Source organism: Pteropus medius, unplaced genomic scaffold, assembly GCF_902729225.1.
Source record: "Pteropus medius unplaced genomic scaffold, Ma_sr-lr_union100, whole genome shotgun sequence".
Taxonomy (NCBI): domain Eukaryota; kingdom Metazoa; phylum Chordata; class Mammalia; order Chiroptera; family Pteropodidae; genus Pteropus; species Pteropus medius.
Genome location: NW_024350319.1, coordinates 28,278,006 through 28,302,849, shown reverse-complemented (window position 1 = coordinate 28,302,849; position 24,844 = coordinate 28,278,006). Strand labels below are relative to the sequence as shown.

At 34.0% G+C, this 24,844-nt stretch overlaps 1 protein-coding gene and 1 pseudogene across 2 annotated transcripts in view; both read right to left on the bottom strand.

Moving 5' to 3' along the window:
• ACSS3 (acyl-CoA synthetase short chain family member 3) overlaps window positions 1–24,844 on the bottom strand; it is a 150,511-nt gene that overhangs the window by 57,068 nt on the left and 68,599 nt on the right. For both annotated transcript variants that reach the window (XM_039838932.1, XM_039838931.1), the window contains one exon: window positions 5,072–5,223. In XM_039838932.1, the coding sequence (XP_039694866.1) occupies window positions 5,072–5,223 (152 nt within the window). The remainder of the gene's footprint in view (window positions 1–5,071; window positions 5,224–24,844) is intronic.
• Window positions 8,587–17,468, bottom strand: LOC120583386 (solute carrier family 35 member E3-like; annotated as a pseudogene).

Genomic DNA, 24,844 nt, shown 5'->3' with positions numbered 1-24,844 from the left:
TGTGGCTAATGCCTACCATATTGTAGAGCTCAGTTTTATTAGATAGTGCTACCCTACGTTATTATAGATTAATAAGTATATGGGTGATATTGTTGATAACTCATGGAAAAATTAATCTACTTCCAAATGTATAATCCTAAAAAGATAATATACAATATCCAGAGTAGAAAAAAAGGGAGGAATTAATGGGAATGAGACCTATATACATTTTCCTAATTCTATATAAAACCGAGTACAATTTAAGACTCAAATGCAGGTGAAAATCAAACAACGTGAAACAGAAAAATAGTAATGTTATCAAATTAATTTTAGTCCAAATGTATAGGAAGATAAACAGAAATGTATAAAATGCTAAAGATAAATTCTGGCAAAAAATTTTCAGGTAATAAAGTAAGGGCAGAAGGAAACTAAAATGAATGTTTTGTTCAAGGTCCACAAACTACCAAACAAGTGAAAATTACTCTTCACTTGTGCCAACAGAAGTTAAATGCAAATAGATTATTTCAGTGATGCCTCATCACCTTCTAGTTCACATGACAGAACATCATTATTTTTTGCCACCAATGTCCCTGTGGTTTATCTCCATCTTTCCTTCATTCTACTTTCTTCTACTGCTCCCCTCAAGAAAATTCAAATTACCTTTTGGAAAAACTCTCCACCATTTGTAGTAACAAAATTAATTTTGCTTTATGTTTAAATACAGTATCTCATTATAATTGTTATACTAACTACATGAAGTCAATATCTTTCACTGTTTTTTGCAGCTGCTTATTTTTTGTGTCCCACATTATTCCCCCAGACTTTTTTCATGAAAGTCTTTGGATTTTAAGTTCGTTTAGTTTTGTCCGCATAAACATTTTTTTATTTTGCCCTCAGTCTTCAGTTAAAAATTTCAGGTTGACAATTTTCCCTTAGCACATTAAAGATCTTTCACAATTGTCAACTAAAATCTATTGGCATCAGTTTGATTTTCCTCTTTGATGCTCTGTTGATTCCCTCTCGTAATTGATTAGATTTTATCTATAGCCTCAATTTATGTTCCACAATATCCAAATGATATGTCAAATGAGAATCTCCTTAGATTTAACCTGTTTAGTACTTGAATGGCACTTTCCATCTGGAATCCATAACTTTCTTCAATTTTGTAACACTTCCAATTATTGGCTCTCCAAGGATTATTTCTAACAATTCTTCCATTGTTTTCTTCTGAAATTCTTATTAGATGTATTTGTAGTTTATTATTCTTCTCTAGAAGTCTCTTAACTGTTCCTTCAGAGTTTTTACTTCTTTGATTCTCTGTACTGCATTCTGGGTAATTTTCTCAATACTATCTCGTAATTTTTAAGTCTTTGTGGCCCTCTATTTATTTTATTTATTTACTTAGTTTACACCATTCATTGCATTTTTTATTTCTTTCATGCCCAATGGATGTTTAGTAATTTTGTATAAATCACTTCATGACTTTGATCATTTTTAACATACTTATTTTCAGGTTTGATTTGACTATATTACAAAATTAATCTCACCTGGAAAGAACTCATGTTCTAGCTGTTGATTTTATTAACATTAGAGTTCTTCATGAGTTTTGGAATTTTATTTTTCTGGCTTTTTCTGAAAAAGAAGTTCTTTGTTTTTATTTTTATCTCTTCCTCGCTCTCCTATGCTCACCTTTTCTGTTCAATGGTTTTGTGGGTGATGTATCTATTCCCCAGAGGTCCAATGCCATAATGATGGTCCAGAATTATTAATCCACAGTGGTACTGAAAACATCATAGATCTTGTTCCAAGATGACAGGTGAGCAATTTTGTTCAGTCTCTGCTTGCAGGCCCCTGGACCAAAGCTTGGTCTGAGTCACAGTCCCAGAAAACAACTGAGAACCATTATTATCAGCCTCTCCTAATTGAGGAACACCACCCCAGCCTGACTTCAAGCACAGAGCTGGCTCTAATGTCACCACTGAAGTAAGGGTATCTGAGTTTCTACTGCTCTACCAATGCCTGCTTTACACCTAGCCTCAATTTGTGTTCTGTAATTTCCAAATGACATGTCCAATGAGAATTTACTTATATTTAACCTGCTTAATACTCAGATGGCATTTCTATCTGGGATCCATCCAACTACAACCGGCCTTATCACTTTGCAAGTGTATTTCATTTCTAGTCCATAGAAATGTTTACTTTATTTTTCAACTCAATTAATACAAAATTATTAGTTGATAATAATAATTATCAACTCTGATGCTCCGCGTTTTCTTTTTTGTATTAGGTCTCATTGCTATGTAATTGGAAAAGAAACGCTGCATCAAGTATGAGGTACTGTGAAATCTTGAATGGAAATCCCAGCACTGAATTTTTTCTAACTTGATTAATACTGAACTAGAAAATCATGGGAAAGTAAACCAGTATGATGGAATGTAAAAGAACAGTGAATTAGAGAGCAGAGATATTAATAACAGCTAAGGCTTAGTCTATGTTAAGAGCTGTTTCAAGTGTTTATTGTGGATTATATACCTTTTATTTTCATTATATTCTTTTACTATTACTATCTTTATAGTCCATAAAAAGAAGGAGGAGGAGGTGGAAGAGGAAGGGAAGAGAAGGCAGAGGGGCAAGAAAGGAAGAGAAGAACAGAGAGGCTGTGGAATTTTCCTAAGGTCACACAGCCAGTAAGTGATAGATTGAATGCAGAGTCTAACTCCAGGGTCAGAATCTTAAATACCATACTGTACTGCCTAGTCCCATCTCAGAGTAGTTTTGCGATCTTGGGAATGCTATCTCACCTCTCTGTGACAAAGTTTTCTCAACTGTTAAATGAAATGATTATACTAGATAACTTCTATTTTTCCAAACTCTAGTCATTTATGATAAAATGAATTTATAATTCTGTTTGGTTCTCTATTTCAGAGTAGACTCTTAAATTTGTTTTTGAGATAAAATTTTTGGCAAATCTCCAAATTTATTTTAAAACAATCTTTCATAAGATATGTAACACATTTAAAGAGAAAAATTCATCTCTTGAAATGTTTTATAAGAAAAAAAAGAGAAATTCTGCAAATAATCATGAGTCTGAAATCATAATATTTAGCAAAAGTCAATTCAGTAAGTATGAAATGTCTTGAACATAAATATAAAAGTATAGTTGTATGACTTGAGTTCTGATTTTAATTCTGTCTCTAACCCAAACTTAACTTTTTTGGACCCCAGTTTCCTTGTTTCTGAAATGAGATAATTCGATTTCTGAGATCTCTTCTGCTTTTAACATTCTCTTATTTCACAAGCGAGAATCTATCAAAACAGTTCAATGAAGGTATTATTTAAATAGACTGAAAATATATGGAAAGCAAAAGCTGCTTTTATCCCATGAATGACAAAAATATCTGGGTTGTTAGTTTCCTAATTTACTTCTCACAAGAAGAGTATACTGTGGTATTTAGTTAAGAATGTGAGCCTTGCCTGAGTGTTTCATTCTAAAGAGTTACTTAAACTCTCTGGGCCTGATCTTACCCATTTATAAAGTGAAGATAATGACAATTACTACTTATTGTGATGACAAAGCGAGAAAAACTGCTTATGCCTGGCACATGGTAGATTTTCAGTAAGTGCTTGCATTTATTATTAGTAGTAATTTAAATAATTGAAGGTGTTTGTAGAGTTTGTCTGCAATCCTACATATCTATTAAAAACATGTGTGCACATCATCATAAATAATTTAGTTGCCTAAAGACAAAGGGGCATGACAGAGAGAATTTATTGCAATTTTTTTATGCTAAAATTTCATGCTCCATGTCTATGTGTATTAGTTTGATAAGTGATGATTTAATAGGCATTTAGTATTGTTTGATGCTTTATACATTAGGCAAATTAGAAACAGTTCTTGCCTTCACAATAAAAGATAGCATTTCAAAACTATATACAAATGGGAAAAGATGATGATGCTGCAAATGAGAGACCTTAGCTTAAATCGTCTTAAGACATGAAAACTGTACACAGCCTCAGATGTTTTTACCAAAATCTATATTTCTATCCTTCTGACTGAAATGGAAGAAACTAAATTGAAATGTAAATGAATGAACAAATAGAGCGTGAATAGAAATATTATAATAGAGGGTTCATTTTATGAATACCTTTTATTTTAATGAAGTGTAATCTTTAGATTATAGATAAATTTTGATGTAAATCCAAATCTATTTTTTTCATAAAATAAAAAAAGGAGGAAAAAGAAACAAGTAAAACCACTAACTGTGCCCAAATTGAAAGCTTCTTGCTTACATCTACAATTGGTGTGTGATATTTCTCTTAACTCCTTCTTTGGGCCATAACAACATAAAATTCATAACATCTGGCATTTAACTTAAAAAATTCAAACCAATTTAATTCAAACACACTTTTTGACTTGAAGAAACTATAAAATTTCTTCGTTTAGTTTATGATAGCAGTGACCTATTTCAAACAGGTTCAATGAGAATCCATGCTGGAAACTGCCTTGAAGATACAAATTGCTACAATTATCTTTGAATATACATATCATTAAACTAAAATGGATGTCAATAAGCCAGCACGAAAATATCTAACCTATTCAGAACATGTTATCACAAAATAATAAAAAAATAATTTCCTTCCTCTTTCAACAAAGATAATATAGACTATAATTTTCATGTTTCATCTGTATATGTGAAATCGAATATTTTCCTCTATGTAAACAATTCTTTTATTTTCAAAAGACAAATGCATGTGTGTGTATATACGTGTGTATGTATGTGTATATACTCATATATATGTGTGTGTATTTTAAGTCAGTCAGCAGTTTACTTTAAAAAAATATAAGCAGGGTAGTTTTAAAATAAAATATTTTGGTAATATTTGAACTGAAATAAACACGATATGGTATTTAAAAAATGTAGTTAAAATGCCAAGTATTTCAAAGATATGTTTAAACAGTCATTCTTAATAGCATTCAGAATCTTTTGGCTCTTTCCAAGAGAGGTATTTCCATGCAAGAAAAAAATAAAATGTTCAGTTATTCATTCCGATTGCAGTTTTTAATGTAATTTGCACTGTGCATCCCATTCACCTTGTCAAAGAGTACTGCTTCCCCAAGGCTGCCCCGGGGTCCTGTTGACGGATTGCTCTAATTGCAGTCGGCGCTGTAAACAAGGCAGCTACTCCATGCTCTGCCAGCACACGGAAATAAGCTCCAGCATCTGGTGTTCCCACAGGCTTCCCCTACAATGAGATTCATTTAAAATGTCACTGGGTAAAATGTCTCATATTTCATTGACAGTTCAATACTATGCATTTAACACAGAAATATTAATGAAATGGAATTCTCAACAAATCTTAGGTTTAAAATCTTCCCATGTTCTAGCATAAATAAAACAAACCAAATGCCCAGGCATCAATGAGGCCATTTGCCTTGTTACAACATCTCAAAAGCTTTCAAACTGTAATTCCTCTTTTCCAAGTTTTGAAAGATAAAGGACAGATAATATGTGTCACATTCAAGTTAATAACATCCAAAAGTCTTCCATTTGACAAGAAATTAAATATATGGTTTTGTGTGATAGACTAAATGAGAAATATAGTTGCTATAAATTTCTACTTTAAACTTTTATCATGATCACTATTAAAAGTGACAATAATAATTCTCAAAATATTTGAGAGAAAAATCTGGAATCAGCAACTTCTGAGCAATGACCTTTTCAATTAAAGTTGCTTCACTCTAAGGAAAACTTCTATGAATTAAAAAAAAAGTCCCAGAATGTATATTTTCCACAGTCTCAAAATGACATTATACATGTTCAATAGAAAAATCATGCAGAAAAATCTAACAATTCTGACAGACTATATAATTCAAAAGGACACAAAGCATTTTTTAATTGATGTTTCTGCAAACTGAAAAATGAATGTGGCATTTAAGTATATCAGCAATTCTGCAAATATTTGAAGTGACCCATAAAATCTATCTTGGCTCAACTATACCCCCTCATTCTTTAACCCATTCTCATCACTGCTACTTCTTCCTGTGTCTCTAAAGCAAGGTGTCTGGAATGTTAATATATGTCATATATGTAACATTTCCTAAACTTCTCTGACTAAATTCCTCATCTGAGCATCCTGTGGCTCTTACATTCTGAGAAACATGCTTGGGAAACACTGAACTAAGGTAAAAAAGAGGCAAGAATTTGCTAGCAGTAAATTTAGAGACCTCCCCCCAAGAGAATCATAAATGAATACATGATAATATGAGGCAGACCATAACTGTCCAGTAATTTAGATTCATTATTCACTTCTAATTGATTCTTTGATAGGACACTATTTCAATTTTACTTTTATTTTTTCATGGTTGCTTTAATATTCTTTAATGTAATTATATTCATTTTTTAAAAAAAAGTTTTTAGGTCTTCTTATATTCTACTGCTTTGCCTCTTGCTCTTTTAATACCAAAGAAAAGTATCTGTTGCTACTAGAAATTCATTTTATTATCACAACTATCCCTAAACACTTGATTCCAATTTATTTCTTTACCACTTCATAATAGGTCAACATATTGACATAGTATAAAAAGCTGCTAGATACAATCTGGCAAATCATGTGCATAATTTGACCCACAAATTTCGAAGCTTTAATCGCATCATTCTAAAAATGCATCAGCAACTGCATTCTTCCTAACCAAGCGAGGTAAACATTTGACTTTTTACTTCTCTGATCTGTTTTAGGCACTGCTCAGTCTCTCATGTACTAGATTGTGACTTTGGGAAATTTGATCTCAACCACATAAAAATGATTTGTCAGTCGACCTTAAGCAATTGACTTTCCCTGTTTATGCTTTCATTTTCTTGCCTGCTAAATTAAGAATAAATCATTTTTCCAATAGTCCCTTGATAAGCTAAAAGCACCGAGATAATATTTTAAAGTAGTTTGACCTCCACTGAAGAAAGATATTTTATAACCAATTGAAGTTTAATTCCGCTACAGAAACAGTGTCATGGGACAATGGTAATATACTCAACGAAAGTATGATATAAATGTCATAATGAAAATGCTACCCTATAATGACTATCTATATAGAGGACATAATTTGATGTATTTTACAGTGCCTTCAATTAATCACATCTAATGATAACAATAACAATAGTTTAAGTATTAGAAATATTAGATAAAACTTTACAATACTTCTTATAAATAATATAAAATTATAACTATTTTGCAATTTTGACCTTGCACCACACAAATTTCCATCAATATTATATTTATTGAGTATAAAAATCATATAACATAGCATTACTGTTAGGACACTGAAGGATGTGATATATAGAAGCTCACAATGTTCTTTGGAAGTTAGTAGAACTCAGGAAGGTTTAGCTGTTTTACATTTTACTGTCCATTCCCCTTGAAGCAGGCTATGAATATGATGTTTCCCTATTTTAGAATTACTTTAATATTTATATACATCATTAGTTTGTTTTCTTAAGAACTTCTATTTGATCTCAAATCTTAATTAAAATGTAAGTTATGATATATTAAAAAATTATTATACCTTAAAACAGCTGGTGAGTAAAAGAAATATTAAGTTCTGAATGATGTAAACACTTCAAGTAATATGCAGCACAGAACAAGATCTTTTATCAGAAACCACTGTCCACATAAAAACAAGTCATAATAAATCAGGTAGGGTTAATATATTTATTCATTTAATAGATGTTTATTGAGCATCTACTATTGGCTAGACACTGTTCTAAATTCTGGGAATAATTTCGTAAACAAGCTAGGTCAGGTCTTGTTTTAATGGAATTTATATTCTAGTAATTATGGGTGTGTATGAGAGATAATGTTATTAAAAATTACATAGCAGATGGTGCAAGTGATTTGTGTCTAATAAAGGGAAGGAATATCTTAATAAACATAGGACCTATATATTCTCAGCACTTATTATTACCACCAGTAGTTTCAGAAAACGGAAGCAAAGCCTATAAGCCTCTTTCATTATGATCTCTAAATGAAAATGACACAATGACCTTGATTTTATTGAATACTGTTCTCTCCTGACCTCCTGCACATACACAGGCTCCTGTGCACACAGAGACACACACAAATATGAGCAATATAATCCCTTTAAAATGCTTTTTTTAAAGTAACCAGTAACATACTAATGAAGCTGAGCTGCATGGAAATAATGATACTAATTCCAGAACTTGCATATTCAGTAAGGAGCCCAAACACTATTCAATTTTAAAATGAGAAAATTCTAAGATTCTAAGGATTTTTAGCAAACGACATACACACCAAAAGCAGTAATGCAACTAAAAGGTAACAGTAACAAAAACTCTTCAAAACCCAAATCGATGTCTTTACCACTTGCTTTTATTTCCTCCCCCTGAACTACACTTTACCTTACTGATCGCTGCCCAGAAAACAAAGGCAGAAAGCAATCCCTACAATGGCAAAGCAGATATAAGCCTTCAGTTGTTATAAATCATGAATTTTTAATATCAGAGATTTATAAAATATCAATTGTGAATATTTAGTGATGATACAAAGCACAGAAAACAACACAGATACCACATATCTTAAAATTAATTTGCGCTTATAATTTTCTACCACTTATGATTCAGTGTGTTAATATTAATGGACCGCAGATGATAAGTTCTGAGTCAATTTATTGTTGAGAGGTCATCAACAACTGTTTTTAATGCTTTAATGTCAAGAGGCTGGAAGGTAGAAATACATTTTGCAATTAAATATATGGCACTATATATTTCCTTAAGTGGAAACCACATATTTCCCATATAGCCTAATTTAAAAATATATATATTCCTTTAGAAATATATGGAACTAGTTTAATATTGACCATTTTTCTACTTCTCTTTCAAATCTTTCCATTTTCAGCAAGGTTCTGCTTAGTGTTTGAATAACATTCGCCCTGACTTGTTGCATAGGAATTTCCCATGGCCACCTTAGAAAGCCTGGACACAGTTCATTCCAAATCCTCAATGTCAAAGAAAGTTCCATGGATGCCTCAAATGTGAATAGTAGGGAAGTAGAATTAAGAAAATACCAACTGAAAGGTATTTTCAGAGGCCAGGAGAATATTTACCAAGATAACATGAAACCTGTTCAATTCTATCCATAGTCTTTCTTGGACCATTTAAACATGGAGCTATTTTGTTTTTTAACTTCATGTATAATTTCAAGAGTTCACTGAGAGCTCAAAAACAAGAGAATACCCGTAGAAATTGTAGGTTTTTTTGGATAACATAAAACTTCTTACATCAATTTCTACTAGAAAAAATAGTACTGTTGGAATTGGATTTTACCTTATGGCCTTCTTTACTACTCTTTGCTTTCTATAAATTATATTTCATTTCTGTAAATGAAATAAGGAGGACGTTATACTAAATTAACTAAAATAGAAATGCTAGATTTATATTCAGACTTGAACACTTTGGCCAAAATTATAGTTGAGCTCATATTGGGGACCACCTACCAGCAAGTAGAGGAGTCCTATGTGTCTTTCTTTGGAAGAGTTGAATACTTAAAAGCTGTGACACACTTGCAGTTCAGTGATATAAAGTCCTTTGTCGCTATTATAGAACTTTAATTTCATGTACTTCATCCTATATACTTCATACATCAAACTATCCTATATACTTCATACAATTATTTTTGAAAGAAAGCATAAACCAGTTTTAGAGAATTCAGTTTTTGAAAAAAGATTATTTTAAAAGAAAAAGTCATATTTATGAATATTATTTCTATTGTTTACTTCTTGTAAACCATCATTAAATGAATTTTGCAATGTAATTTTTTTATTATTTGAAAGTAATTCGTGCACTTAACATTTTTTGATCTTCTTGGGGTGACTTTCATTTCTCCATAAACTCAATTAAGGATGTTGTACCAATTCACTTCCTTCTTGTTCACTGTTTAAAATGAGTATAGGTGAGAATATCGAATAATGTACATAATATGTCAAGAGCCTGATTAACCGACAGCAAAATCCCTGAATGAAATATATTCCAAATAAAATAATCCAGAACTCGAAGTGTCCAAACATGTTATAGGTGACTGGTGAAGTGTTTCCAACGATCCAATAAATTGATAAATTCACCATGAAAGCTACTACTCCAGATAGCAGAACCATAAGCAAAGCAAAAACTGACCAGGGACCAAATAGTCCTCCTTCTCCAAAAACTGGCTCAATGAAGGGCACCGGGGACCAGCAACATGGCAGATGACATCAGAGCCTGGTAGCACAGCAGCTGCACTGAGTTTACTTGTAATTTAAGAGCTGTTTTGCTCTTACCCACACTCGATAAAGGGGTGTAAAATAAAACACCAAGAGCAGCAAACACCATTCCAAGGAAATTAAGCTTCATATTGTAATAAGAATTTAGGATTACACCTAAAGTTATAGGAATCAGCGTGAACTATATTTTGGTAGAGAAGACTTTCTTGTAGCAGAGGGTCTAGATGACTATAATCTCTGGGGTGGTCATGGCCTTGGCCAGCTGATAGGTGCCTATGGCACTGTTCTACAGAGAGAGAGGTTGGTGAAGACCACCAAAGCCACAGAAGCTCAGGAGCAAGAGGAGGAGCGTGGTAAGAGGCAGACTTTGGGGGGCAGAGATGTACAAGCCAAGTCTAGGGACCACAAAGTACACCAGAGTCAGGGTCATGTTGGGGAAGCCGTGGTGCACATAGATCCATCTGTTGAGGAGACGCAGAGGGACACCAGCAAGCCCGGCGGCGATTCGACTGTTGCCCCGGACTCGGTCAACCAGCGATGCCACGACCCCCACGAAGCCGGGGCTCTTCATCCTCTGAGAGCGACACCCGGCCTATCGCCGGCTGCCCCCACCCTTCTCCTCCGCTGCCGCATGCTGGCGACCGCTGGCTTCAATTTCGGTGCGAGGGAGAGGGGTGGAGTAGAGGGTCCCGGGCAAGCGGCGTCGCACACATGCTGTGCCACCGCCACATAGCCCTGTCTCTACTTCCCATGGAGTTCTCACCCAGGTTGTTTTCAATACAGCAAAGCAGTATTGAAAGTATAGGAACTTAGAAAAACAAAGATATAAAACGTTAAAACTAAACCTTTGAGCAAAAAAATCACTTACTTTACTATTAATCCTATGATTTCAGTATATCCATGGCTTGGAGTTAAGGCTCCTTGTGGTTTCTCAGATTTTGACATAAAAACTTTTGTGCTGGCTGCAGTTTTTGCCTCTTTTTGTGGCAGAATCAGAAATACATCCGATCTCCTTTAGAACACTATTTCTGAGAATGTCACCGAAGGCACGTTTCTACATCAGTTCTAAGGTGGAAAACTCTGGACTAATGGACTAGTCCTGAATCGCATTTCAGCAGACAGGTGCAGCAGTGTTAACTTGTTTATTTCGGAAGAGTGATGAAATTGGCAATGGCATTTATTGAGTTCCTGCTACATGACTGTAGAGCTATGGCTATAGAGCTCCAAGATCCTTTCATAGATATTTACATATATTTGTGTGTGTGTATGTGTGTGTGTGTGTGTGTGTGTGTACATATATATAATTAAAGATGTGTTTGTCTCTGACTCCATCTACATCTATCCCTTTTGCACAAACTTTCAGCTATAAGATGCATAAGGTCTAAGGACCTAATGTATAACATGGTGTCAGTAGTTGATAACACTGTATTATATAATTGAAATTTTCTGAACTTAAACATTCTCACTAAAAATAAACAGCCAAATAAATGAGATGATATATGTGTTAACTAAACGGGAGGAATGCTGTCACAATTTATACCTGTATCAAATCATCGCAATGTACACTTTAAATATCCTAGAATTTCATTTGTCGATTATACCTCAACAAAGTTGAAAAAAAAATTAGAAAAACAAATTCCTTTTGATTTGGTTTTTCCCCTGCCTTCTCCCAGCTCTGCGAATTGACCATATTGGGCCTCGTGATAAGGCCGCTTTCAGTGAATAGGCCACTGCTTCCATCTAGGTCATAAGAGTCTACCTGTCCCATTAAAAAGATGCTTACCTCTGAAAGTATTAATGCTAAGTAAATGAAGCAGAGCGCTGGAATTGGTAATTCTGCAGACCCAGTACTGAGCTAATTAGGGACTCTGACATCTATTTACCATTCTCAGCAGTTACAGAAAACATTAATCACTAGGATAGCTGGTAGCCTATGGCTTCTAGCTTTCATCTTTGAATTCCTCCATGCTGATGTGGAATCATTCTGCTATCCCATACTAGAAGGACAAATCAAGGTTTTCTTCAATCACAGTGAATAGTAAGACTTTGCTGTAAGAAATTAAATGGCTTCTTGCTTTATTACACTACCAGATATATGCCCAGAAAATAAAGAGTGTCTATTCCATATATATATTGCAATTCAACCTGAGATTGTACAAAACCTGGCTCCTCCATACCAGCCAATCTTTTACATAGAACATCCTTCGAACATGCCTGTATTTCCCCGTTTAAAAAAAAATAAAATCTTTCTATGAAATTGCTGTCATAAAAGTGGATAATGACAACTACTACCCAAAGTTGTCTTCGGTTGTTGCCCTACCAGACCTCTTTCTGTTGTACTCAGCACTGCTGATCCCTCTTCTTCTGAAAAAACTCCCCTCCACTGGCCTTCAAAACACCTTGTATTACTGGTTCTCCTACTGCCTCTAATTTTTCATTCTCAATTTATGTGGTGTTTCTCAATCTTCGACTATCTTCCTCACCTTAGGGACTGAAATTAGTAATTCTTCTACCTCTCTAATTCCGAAAGTTTTTCTAAGTTTCAAACCTACCTTCCCAGTATCATGCAAATGTCTGAGTAGCACCTTTAAACTCAACACCACCAAAAGCAAAAGTACCATTTTCCCCACTACGATAGTTGTTGCTCTACTGTAGTATTTCAGTTGCTGACCGTCATTATATCAGTTGTCCTGGCTGAAGACATCACAGCTATTTTCAACTTCCTTCTTTACCTCTATCTTATAATATCCACTTGACACCCTAACATCCTGCCTTCTCCTTAATGTTCACATCACTGGTTATGGCCACGTAGCTTGCACTTCTTCGCAGCTTTCCATTTGTTTTGTCTCTAAATTATAATGAGCAAGCAATGACTTTGGAGCCAGAAAACCTTGTTTCAAATCCAAGCTCCATCACTCTTGTGCCACTGGTAAAGTTATTTAATGTCTCTTATTCTCAGCTTCTGCAGTTATAAAGAAGGACTCAAAATAATAACAACATGCATTTCTAGAAAGAATTAAGACCATGTATATCAAGTGCTTAGAACAGTTCTTATCACCCAACTCTCAATCAATAGTAGTATTAATATTATTTGTACTGTCTCACCCACAAAGCTTTCTCTGTCTCCTCTAGTCTCAAACTTCTCTTAAGGGACTAGTGGATATATTTTTGAGCCACGGTGGCATCCCAGCCCTGCCATTTACAAGCTATGTGACCTAAGGCAATTTATTTAATTGCTTTGATCCTCATTTAGTTCCATCATCAGAAAATTGCATTGAACAGATACAAGTATTGAATGCAGATTATTTATTATCAGTGATGGCTCAATGTAGTTTCTAAAAGCATTTTTATATCTTCTGCACAAAGTAAAACATTTCTTAGGTAGTGTCTTGATTTGTTTTCTTTCTGTCCTTTGCATTGATCTTAATTTTTTGACTATATTATTAGTTCTTTCAGTGCAATGAGTACATCTGATACTTATTCTGTTTCTCTACCAACCCCTAGTAAAATGTTGAGCTCACAATAGGCACCAATAAATATTGTTGATGGAGCTATAACAATAGATTGCTCCAACATAAAATATAGGTACATACACAGGAAAAATAACTAAAAAATAAATGTCTTCAAACAACTAGTTATGTAAAAAATCTAAAAGATGCTAGCATCAGCTTTACAATCTTTTCTTGAGATCAAATTATATAGCCTGAATTAGAGGAAAAACTAAGTCATCATTTTTTTCTCATTCCATACATACAGAGAAGGACATTGTTTCAAAGTAAATTTAAAAAAAAATTATTTTTCATTATATGAGGGGAAAAAGGACCATGGTATGTGCTTATTGAGTGTACTAGTTAGCAACATTGTGGCTACTAGTCTTAAAATGAAGTAACACATCCCTGTGCTTGAAGGAAGCAAATCTCTATCCTTGAAAACCAATAATCAAATTAGAGAAAACAGGTAAACATAGGTGAAAATATAAAATTTTAAAAAGAAGGTAACTGCAATACAAGCAAGTAAAATTACATTGTTAAAGTGAAGCTTGGGAGGGGCTAAGAATTCAGAAGTTCCACGTGTGGAAAACACACCATAGGGTGACTGCATGCAGATTGTAGATCCAACGCAGCCTTTATAGCAGCAGCATCTACAGAAGTAGATGGCACACACGTTAAAGATACATTGTGGATAATTTAACAAGAGTTTTCAATACAAAAATGATGTGGAAATAGTTCTCGTCCTCAGTATTCTCAAACATGAGACTTCCATGCTTGGAAATAGCTTAAAGTTATGATCTGTGAATATAAAATTATACTAATTACTCATCTTTTACAAATATATGTAAAATATGTGTATAATACCACTATATTTTAATATATAGATATACATGTATACATATAATCATGATATTTCTTTAAAGATTTCAAACTAATTTCACATACATTATCTTATTTGATTCCTATACAAATAAAGGACAGTATAGAGCTAATTTTCACACTAATTATCCTATAAAGGAAGGGTTATCTAAACTATTCCTTCCTCCTATGAATTCAGAGAAAGAACATTCAATGAGAGATTACTGGGCTGAATATTCTGAAGTTTTCAAAGATAGATACAGTGTAAAAACTAGTAAAGAGAAAGCCCATCAAAAAATAGACATGAAAGGTTATAAATGTTTGGATAATGGTGAACCATGAAATGTACTGTATAATTCACAGATGAAAGACTTAAAAGCCACTCTTAATTTCACTCACAAGTTCTACTCTGAAAGGACAGATTCTTGAGGGGAGAAACCACTGGGTCATTTTCTATGTCTGCTACTCATTCTTCAAAGTTGGTAGTAGCTGGATCAGCACATCCCTGTGTGCTGATTCATTTGCTTGATGCTTAGAAGAGAATTAATGGGCTCCAAAGGGAGCTGTTTGAGTGCTGTGATGACTGCTCCAGAGTTGCAAGGACAAACAGACTTTGAAAGAAGAAATGTGTAGTATCTAAAAATTCAAACATTACAATGATTGAACTGCATGGGAATGAATGGTTGTTTATTCTGAAAAAATAAATTCATATTTTTGAAAATAACAGCTTATAATAGCATTTACTGTACTATTATACTCTGACAACTATTCTAAGGGCTTTTCATGAATTAACCAATTTAATACTATGTAAGAAAGGTATAATTAATACTGATATTTATAGATAAGAAAAATGAGGCCGAAAGCAGTTAAATAACTTGAGCAAGGCCAAACTATATGTAGAAGTTTCAGGAATCACATTATTGTGGCCAGATAGGTTCTTGTCTTACTCTACAAGAAAGAATTCAGGGGTAAGATGGACAGCTGGAGAACATGAGGATCCAGTGACCAGATTCTCACCTTATTCTGCAAAAAAGAATTCAAAGGCAAGGCAAACAGCAAGCAGGAAAAAGCGCAAAATTTATTAAAGCAAAAGTACGCACTGAAGTGCAGGAAGAGCCAGCTCAAGATGGCGGGGTTATGTGCACTCTTTTTGTTTTTCCTGGAGGTAGAGGCTGTGAAAACATGCTGCTGAGGTAGACTTGCTGTCTCCTCCCAGTAGGCAGAGAGCTCAGTTTCTCACTTTTTCCTCCTTATATCATGTTTCTGGAACTGTCATGGTATCAGGTGCATAATGGGAGCTGCAGTATTTGCAACGTGGATGAGATTATAATGCTATTATAATTAGCCAAAAGTTATGCCTTAGCCAAGGATGGCGTCTAGGCTGAAAAAGACCATTTTTGCTTCTCTCCCCCTGCCGTAGCTAAAACAGGGGGAGGTTTGAAGAAAGGAAAAACTTTCCAGAGCCATATTTGGAGAGGAAAGAGGTTTCCCTGCACTACCTGTCTTGCCTCACTATGAAAGTCTTAACTGCAATGCTTCTTCTCAAACACTAAAATTTTTAATTAATTTTGAATGAAATCTTTCTTCATTAAATGTATTTGAAAAATAAGCATCACTATGAAAAGAAACAAATAAATTCCAGAGTTAAAAATTTAAAACATGCTATCAAATAATATATTTATTCTAGAAAAAGCAAAACAGTTGACTTGAAGAGGATTCAAAGTAGTACCAAACTGGGAGAACATGTGTCAATTATCTAGTTTTAATGATGAAAATGGAATCCCAAAGAGATTGAGTTAGTTTGCCCAAAGTCATCAGATATTCATATTTCCAGTCCAGTGACCATGCTCCTACACCACAACTCAGAATCTTAAATCCTCTATTTCTTCTAACTAATTTATTGCCAAAGAAGGCAGAATGTAGTACATATCTTCAAAGTTATTTGTTGAATTATTAACAGACAGCCATCTGCCTTGGTTAACTAGTGAGAATACTAAAGGGTTTATTGAAATGGTTTGCTGCTCAACATTTACAATTTCTGAAATGCAAACAAATGTAAAAGGAGAGCAAGCTTTCATTCCTCTGAAGACTTTCAAAAAGGCTATTACTATGCAAAAGTAACAATCAAGATCAAGTATTCCAACTAGTCAAGATCAAGTATATCAAGCTAGATTTAGATGACCAATAACTAATATTCTATTCTTAGCCAAGGAACTTAGCCACGGAACAGTAAAATCTGTTTTGTTTCATGTTAGTTTTATATAAAGGCTGTTTTACAACATTATCTCCAGCTTTACTGAGGTATAATTGACAAATAAAAATTATATTATTTAAGGTGTGCAACTTGATGTTTTGATATATGTATATGTTGTGAAAGAATCATCACAGTTGAGCTAATTAATACATTCATCACCTCACATACCACTTTCTTTTCCCTTTTCTTTTTTGAGGGAGTGGGAGTGGGGTGAGAATACTTACAATCTACCCTCTTAGCAAATTTCAAGTATACAATACAGTACTGTTAACTATGTCACACTGTTGTACATTAGATCTCCCGAACTTATTCATCTTGAATAACAAACTTCGTACCCTTTGGCCAACATCTTTCCACCCAAAAGCAGAAAAATATACATTTTTCTCAAGCCTATATAAAATATTCTCTAGTATAGATCACATGATAAATCACAAAACAAATCACAAAGAAATCATTCCAAGTATCTTTTCTGACCACAATGGAATGAAACTAGAAATCAATAATAGTAAGAAAACTGGAAAATTCATAAATACATGGAAACTAAACAACACACTTTTGAAAAAACATTGGGTGAGTGAGGAAATCACACAAGACAAATGAAAATGAAAACACAACATAGCAAAACTTAAGAGAGGAAACAAAAGTCATACTAAGAGGTAACTTTATAATAATAAATGCTAATATTTAAAAAAAGAGAAAGATCTCAAATAAACTAATTTTACACTTCAAGGAACTAGAAAAAGAAGAACACCAAAGTTAGTAGAAGAAAGGAAAGAATAAAGACTAGAGTAGAAATAAATCAAATAAAGAAAATTAAAAATGAGTTGGTTTTTAGAGAAGATAAACCGATAAATCCATACCTAAACTAAGTAAGAAAAAAGGAGGAAAGACTCAAGTAAAATCAGAAATGAAAGAGGAGACAATATAATGGATGCCTCAGAAATAAAAAGGATTATAAAGAACTATTACAGGAGATGTTTGTCAAATAAATTCATTTCTTCCTTACCCACAGCACTGCCATTGAGGGAGCTGGATTCTAGTATTATGCAATTGAAATGTATGTACAAAATATACTTTTGTACACTGGCACAAAGATAAGGAGAAAGACATGGCTCAGAAGGATTTCTCTGCCCTTGAGAAGTGTTAGGTTTTGATTCTGCAGATGACAGGCTTTTTGAAATGGGGAGCAAATACAAAATAGAAGAGAGGGGCCAGAGAGGATAGCTATGTATAACTATCATTCATCAATACACACGTGCCTACACATATATACCAGTATGCTAACTTCGTTTATACTTTAAAGTTCTTATATTAAAGTATTATTTCATTCCTCCTCTTTGACAAAACCGCTATATCAAATATGTCCTCATCCATATACTGTTGGGGCTAGGTCTGTTGAAATCAGCACTCCATTAATAAAATAAATTTCTGAAAATGTACTTTCGTTTTTTTTTCCTTCAAAAATAAGAACTAAATTATTCAGAATTGGTTCGCATATTTTAACTGGTCAGTCCAATTTGACTCCAGAATTGCATACTTTAAATATGCCCAGGTCAATAAATAAAAGTAAACCATTACTTATTTAAAAAAAAAAAAACCTGTTACTTAAGTTATTTATGAAGTTCTCTGTTAAAGAGAAAATTAAAATTACTATTTTATCCTTCAGGTAAAAAAGTCCTTAAGTAAAAATCAAGGTTTGTTTTTTTTTTTTTCTGATATCTTCATTAGGGCATTTATTTCACAAATATTTATTTGGAATCGAATATATATCAAGAACATGGCTAGGAGTTGAGAATTGATGGTGAGCAAAAACGAAGATAGTTGAAGAGTTTAGAGCAAAGCGGGACAAATGAATAAATCAAAGGATCCTAAAACTACTGTGAAACTGCTACTGTGATAGAAGCAAGGAAAAGGTCAAGGTGCTTCAGAGAGGTCAAGGAGGGCTTTCCTGGGGACACTGAGCTGAGATTTCAAAGTTAGGAGTAATGTATTGCAGACAACAAATAGACAAATTCCTGTAGTAGGAATGAACATAAGAATAACTTCACAAAACAGGAACGTATTGTGTGTTCGAATGGAAGAGAGTGATCAGAAAGAGAAAATGGTTAACATTTTCAAATGTTGCCAAACCAAGTGTTATTAGGACTAAAAATGTTCGTGGCTTTTAGGAAAAATAATGGGGACATTAGCAAAAGCTGTTAATTATGGAATGATAGTGACAGAGACCAATTAGAGAAGATTGCACAGTGAGTTCCAGGTTAGAAAATGGTGGTATTGGGTGCAGGCAAGCCTTCAAAGATGAAAGGAGAGTGTTGTAACTGCAAGGGCATAAGGGAACCAAAAGTTTTTGTGTATTTTTTTAATTGTTGCTGTTGTTTTTAATTGTTGTTGTTTGTTTAAATGAGAGAAACAGGAATATGTTTTAAAATTTGATAATTATCAGAAAGCTAAAGTAATATGTTTTCACCCTGCAAATGTAGAGATGTATGTCCTCTTACAGCGGAAAAGAAAATCTTAATTAAATATCCATTGTATGCTTTCATGTTGAAACATGGATTGTTTTAAGCATGTAACTCTTATGTAATTTCTAGAAGTTAAATTGAATATCCAACTTAGTTATAATCATCTCCCAAGTTTTTTCAGCCAATGTAGTTACAGATTTGTATTAAATTCCAGAATATAATTTTTTTTTTGTATGCGAGGCAACCCTTGGCTGACCTCACAGACTACAAGGACCTTGTCAGCTTACAATCCCTTACTTATTTTATTTTATTTTTTACACCTTCCTAGTTGGTCTCCCATCCAAGTACTAACCAGGCCCGACGCTGCTTAGCTTCCAAGATCAGACAGGATCAGGCTTGTTCAGGGTGGAATGGCTGTAGACCAGAATATAATTTTTTTTTTATCTTTGCTTAGAAAAAGCATTCAAAATTCAAAATTATCAAAATTCAAAATATCAAAATTCATCATTAAGGAAAAATATCTTTGTAGACACCAATTAACAATCTACCTTACATTATAGCTTTAAAACACTATAATGTATTAAGAATAAAAATAAAACTATGATCACACTGAGTCATATATAATTTTATTTCTTTTTAGAAAAGATACCTATAAGAAGTACATGAATAATCTGCTAAATTATTATTCTCATTATATAAAGAATATAATTGTTATAACTTAATGTAAGAGTTTAGCTTCCTAATTAAAATAATACTAATACTACTAAAATACAATAATAATAAATATTAATTTGGCAATCCACATAAAATTGAGGAACAAGTGGAACAATCATTTTGTAGAGATTAATAATGTTTTCACTTGCTGGCCTAGAGACAAATTAGAACTTTTAGTTTAATTTTGTTTTAATTAAACAATCAGGCAAGTTTACCTGCTGCATTTTGCATGCTCGAGTTGTCAGTTCATCCTCTTAGAAATGATTCATCTATACAACATTTATCTACTTCCTGGAAGGCACTGTGCCAGGCATAGTGGGTACAGAAATTAAAAACATCGCCTGATCTCAAAAGTTCAGCATATCACAGCACTTTATTTGCCAGATAAGGTGAATCTAGACGGTATAATGTAAGTACAGAGAACACTTTAATCAGCCTGAGAAAAGCAAAGCATATACCAGAGAGGAGGTAAAATTTAAGTCAATCCCCTTAAGAAAAAAAGACCACTCTGCTACATAATTAGAAAAGAAGTGGAATTTTAGTAGAAGAAATAACTTAATCACTGGCAGTTCTATTCATGTAAGTGCCAGAATGACAAAAGTATTGGGTTGGAGGCTGAGTCAGGGACCAGGAACCAGAGACCAAATGTTAAATGTGGACAAGGGGCATATGACTTTGGATCATTTGTATCATGCAATTGAGTTTCAATTATGTTCTTTAAGACACAGAGTTTTTTTTAAGGCTTTCTACTTTTTTATTTCTTAAACTTTTTATATGAGATAATTGTAAATTCGCATATGATTGTAGAAGTTAATACAAAGATATAACATACACACTTTACCCAGTTTTTCCCTGTGGTAACATCTTGCAAAACTATAGTTTATTATCACAATCAGGATATTGATACAGTCAAGCTACAGAACAGTTCCATGGTCTAAAAGATCCTTCCATTGCTCTTTTTATAGCCATTGCTGTTCATTGCTCGTATATAGAAATACAATTAATATTTGCGTGTTAACCTTGTATCTTGAGCCCTGGTTGAACTCACTTATTAATTATGGGGTTTTATTATATGCCCTACAATGTTCTACAAATAAAGACAATTTTATTTCTTCCTTTCTGATATGTTTTCTTTTGTCTCCATGAATTGCCTTATCGAACTGACTAGAACTTGCAGAACTATGTTGAACAGAGTGCTGAGAATAGACATCCTTGCCATGTTCTCAGACATAGGAGGAAGTGTTACCTTTTTATCATTAAGTATCAGCCTTTGGCCATTCTTTTAGGTAGCAAATTCTCTAAGTTTTCCTTCATCTTGTGAACGTCTTTAGATCTCCTGTATTCTTCCAGTATTATTTGGCTGGATATAGGATTCTGGATTGACAGTTCCTTTCTTACTGCACTTGAAAAATGTGTCACTCCCTTCTGATCACCCTAGTTTCCAATGAAGAATGCTATTTCATTCAAATGTTTTTTCCTCTATAGGTAAGGTGTCCTTTCTCTCTTGCTACTTTCAAGATTATTTTCTTTGTCTTTAGGTTTCAGAAGTTTAATTAAGGGTGTGTGTGTGCGTGTGTGTGTGTATGTGTGTGTCTTTAGATTAATCTTTTCCAGGGGTTTGCTCAGTTTCTAGAATCTATAGATGTTTGGTAGCTTGGCTGTATGCTTGGCAAAATTTGAGACAATTAGAAATTTTCAGAAGTTTTCTATTACTTTGTCAAGTACTTTTTCAACCCGACTCTCTTTCTCCTTTCCTTTCATGACTCTGATGTCACAAATGCTGTATTTTTTGTTATCGTTCCACATGCCCCTGACACATATTTTTTTAGTCTATTTTCTTTCTGTTGTTTAGATTAGGAAATTTCTATTATTTCATCTTCCAGTTCTTGGATTCTTTATTCTGTCCCTTGCATTCACTGAATTTTTGTTTTGGTTAATGTAATTTTCAGCTCTAAAATTTCTATATGGTTGTTCTTTATAATTTCTACATCTTTGGTGATACTTTCTATTTCTTTGTTTCAAGAATGCTTGTGATCACTTGAAGCATTTTTATCATGGTTGTTTTAAAATCTTTGTCAAATAATTCTAACATCTCTGTCATCTCAGTGTTGATATCTATTAATTTTCTTTTCTCATGCAGCTTGAGGTCCTTCTAGTTGTTGATATGAGGAGTGATTTCTTTTTTTTTTCATCAAATCCTGGACATTTTATGTATTATATCATGAGATTGTCTCATATTCAAAACTTCTGTTTCAGATGACTTATTTGATTTACTCTAACAGGGAAGGGAGATGTGGAGGTAGAAATCCAGGCTCCTTATTTGCCTTCCACTGATACACAATTGGAAGGATGCTCCTTATTACTACTGTGTGTGTTCTAGCTCCAACAGTAGGCCTCCACTGATACCTCCCTGGCTAGGTGAATTCAGAGAGTCTTGTTACTACTCTTAACATGGCCTCCACTGACACCAGAGGAGAGGGATAAGTGGCTTTGTTATCAATGGTGAAAGTCATGACTCTCTACTAGGCCTCCACTGACACTACCCCAATAGAGAATGGGAAGGGTGCCTCATTACTGATGAGTGGGCATAAAAGTACAGGCTCCTGATATGGTCTCTACTGTCTTTGCAGGTTTTAGGGGTCCTCAGTACCATCTGGCAGGGTTGAAAGTCTTGGCGCCGTAGTTCATCTTCTCTGACACTACCCCTGTGGGAACAGGGAGAGTTACAGCTTCACTTTACAGCCTGACAAATGTGGAAGCCTAAGCTGCCCACTCACCCTCTGCTCTTGGGAGTGGATGTGGGACCATGCATTTTTCTGTGGTATTTGTCTGGAGTAGGGTGATCTAAAAGTTTTATATCTTGCTTAGGCTGCCTCTTTTCTACTCCATCAGCCTGAAAGATAAGGATTTTGTTTTTGTTGGTCTTTTTTTAGAAGGAGTTGCAAATTTTAGCATTTCAAGGTTGCCAGCTTCTTCATCATCAAGTATATATATATCCTAATATATGAGAAAAAATAAAACCCAGGGTCTCATTACCACATTGTCCCTTGGCTCCCAAAGTCCCTTAAAGCCTGTTTTCCTTCTTCTCTTCATGTTTTAGTCTTCTTATGTTTGTTTTAGATACAGTGCCTAAGACATTTAATTCTACTTAAGGAAGAAATAGGAAAAAGTATGTCATCTCCATGTTCCTGGAAGCAGAACTCAACCCTTTGAAGGATTTTAAGCAACAAAGTCCTACATTGGCCTTTGCACTTTGGACAGATAAACTATAAATGAGGAAAGCTAAGAAACTGTAGTTAGGGGTAGAGACAGCCTAAAAGAGAGTGACACTAAAGCTAGGAACATTTGTTAGAAAGTGCTCTATATGAATGGGAACATACAGGCACAAATCAGGTAAGATGCCCAAACATAGAATGGACACCAGTCAATATGGCATACTTGTGAATATTAACTGAATATCAGCTTGACTATATGGCAGGAGGCATGGAAAGAAGAGATACTTTTAATAGGTATTAAAATGTAGGTTCAATAGAATGTAATTGCCAATAAAGTATGATATATAATGATAATGGAGTTAGAATCACTCCCAGATTCTTATTTTGGAGGACTGAGTGGATGCAGGTAACCTTAACAAAACTGCAGAGTACACAGATAGAAATGTGTTTTGTGGAGGAAAGTGGAAATAGTGAGTTCAGTTCATGTCATCTTGAGCATAAGGTGTGAATGGAACTAAAAGTGTCTTAACAACAAGTTAGTGCTCAGCAGGAAGATCAGACATAGAAAGGAGGAGTTAGGAGCCTTGGTTTAATTAGTAATACTCAAATACAGCTGCATGAAGATTAACAAGGACATACAAATAGAATGAGAAAAGAAGATTAAGAACAAGACTCTACTAAACCCCAGCGTTTAGGACCAAAGTAGGAGAAACCAAGATAGGAAAAGGAGGACAAGCTGTCAGAGAGGTAGGAAAAGAATAGAAGTGTAAAGTTCAATTTAGTTCCATAAGCATTTTTGAGTACTTAGTGTGTGCAATTCACTGTGCCAAGAGACTGATTTTTGAAGCTCTCACACTCTACAAGATATAAAACAGATAATTTCAGACAGTGTGATTAGCTCAGTGACGGACATATGCTCAGGGAGCAATGGTAGCACGGAAAGGGGCACTAAGCATAGCCAAAGACTATGAGAGGAACATCTAAGTAGAGTCTTCAAGGATGGTAGGTATAAGTAGATAAGAAAAAACTGAAGGAAAGTCATGACAGGCAAAAAAAAAAAAAAAAAAAAAAATGTGAACAACAGCAAAAGGGCATAGAGCTCAAAAGAGGAGAGAAAATTACCTGCAGGGAACAGTCAGCAGGGTTATGCAACTCAGAGGAAAATAAAATAAGATCAAAAAGGGCCCTTGACTTTGTCACTTATGAAATCACTGTCGACCTCTGCTACAGTAGCATCTATGAAGTGACGTGAACGGAAACTGGATTGCAGTAGGATAAAGAGTAACTTGTTCGGACAGTGTGAGTAGAATATTTTTTCAAGGAGCTTAGTTTAGAAAATATAAAGATGGGATATCTAGAAGTGAGAAAAGGTTTCAAGGGCTCAGTTTTGTGATTACAGAGAATTGAGGATGTTTACAAGTTGTAGGAAAGAAACCAGAACACAGAGAAAAGTTCTAAAAATGTGGCTTACTCCATTCACTCTTCTGCACAAATATTTATAGAGCATCTACAATGTTCTTGAGCACATCATTCTAAGATAAAGAAATAACCAAGCCCCTTTTATGGTGTTAAAATCATGTTTTAAATAAATTTAAGAAATAATA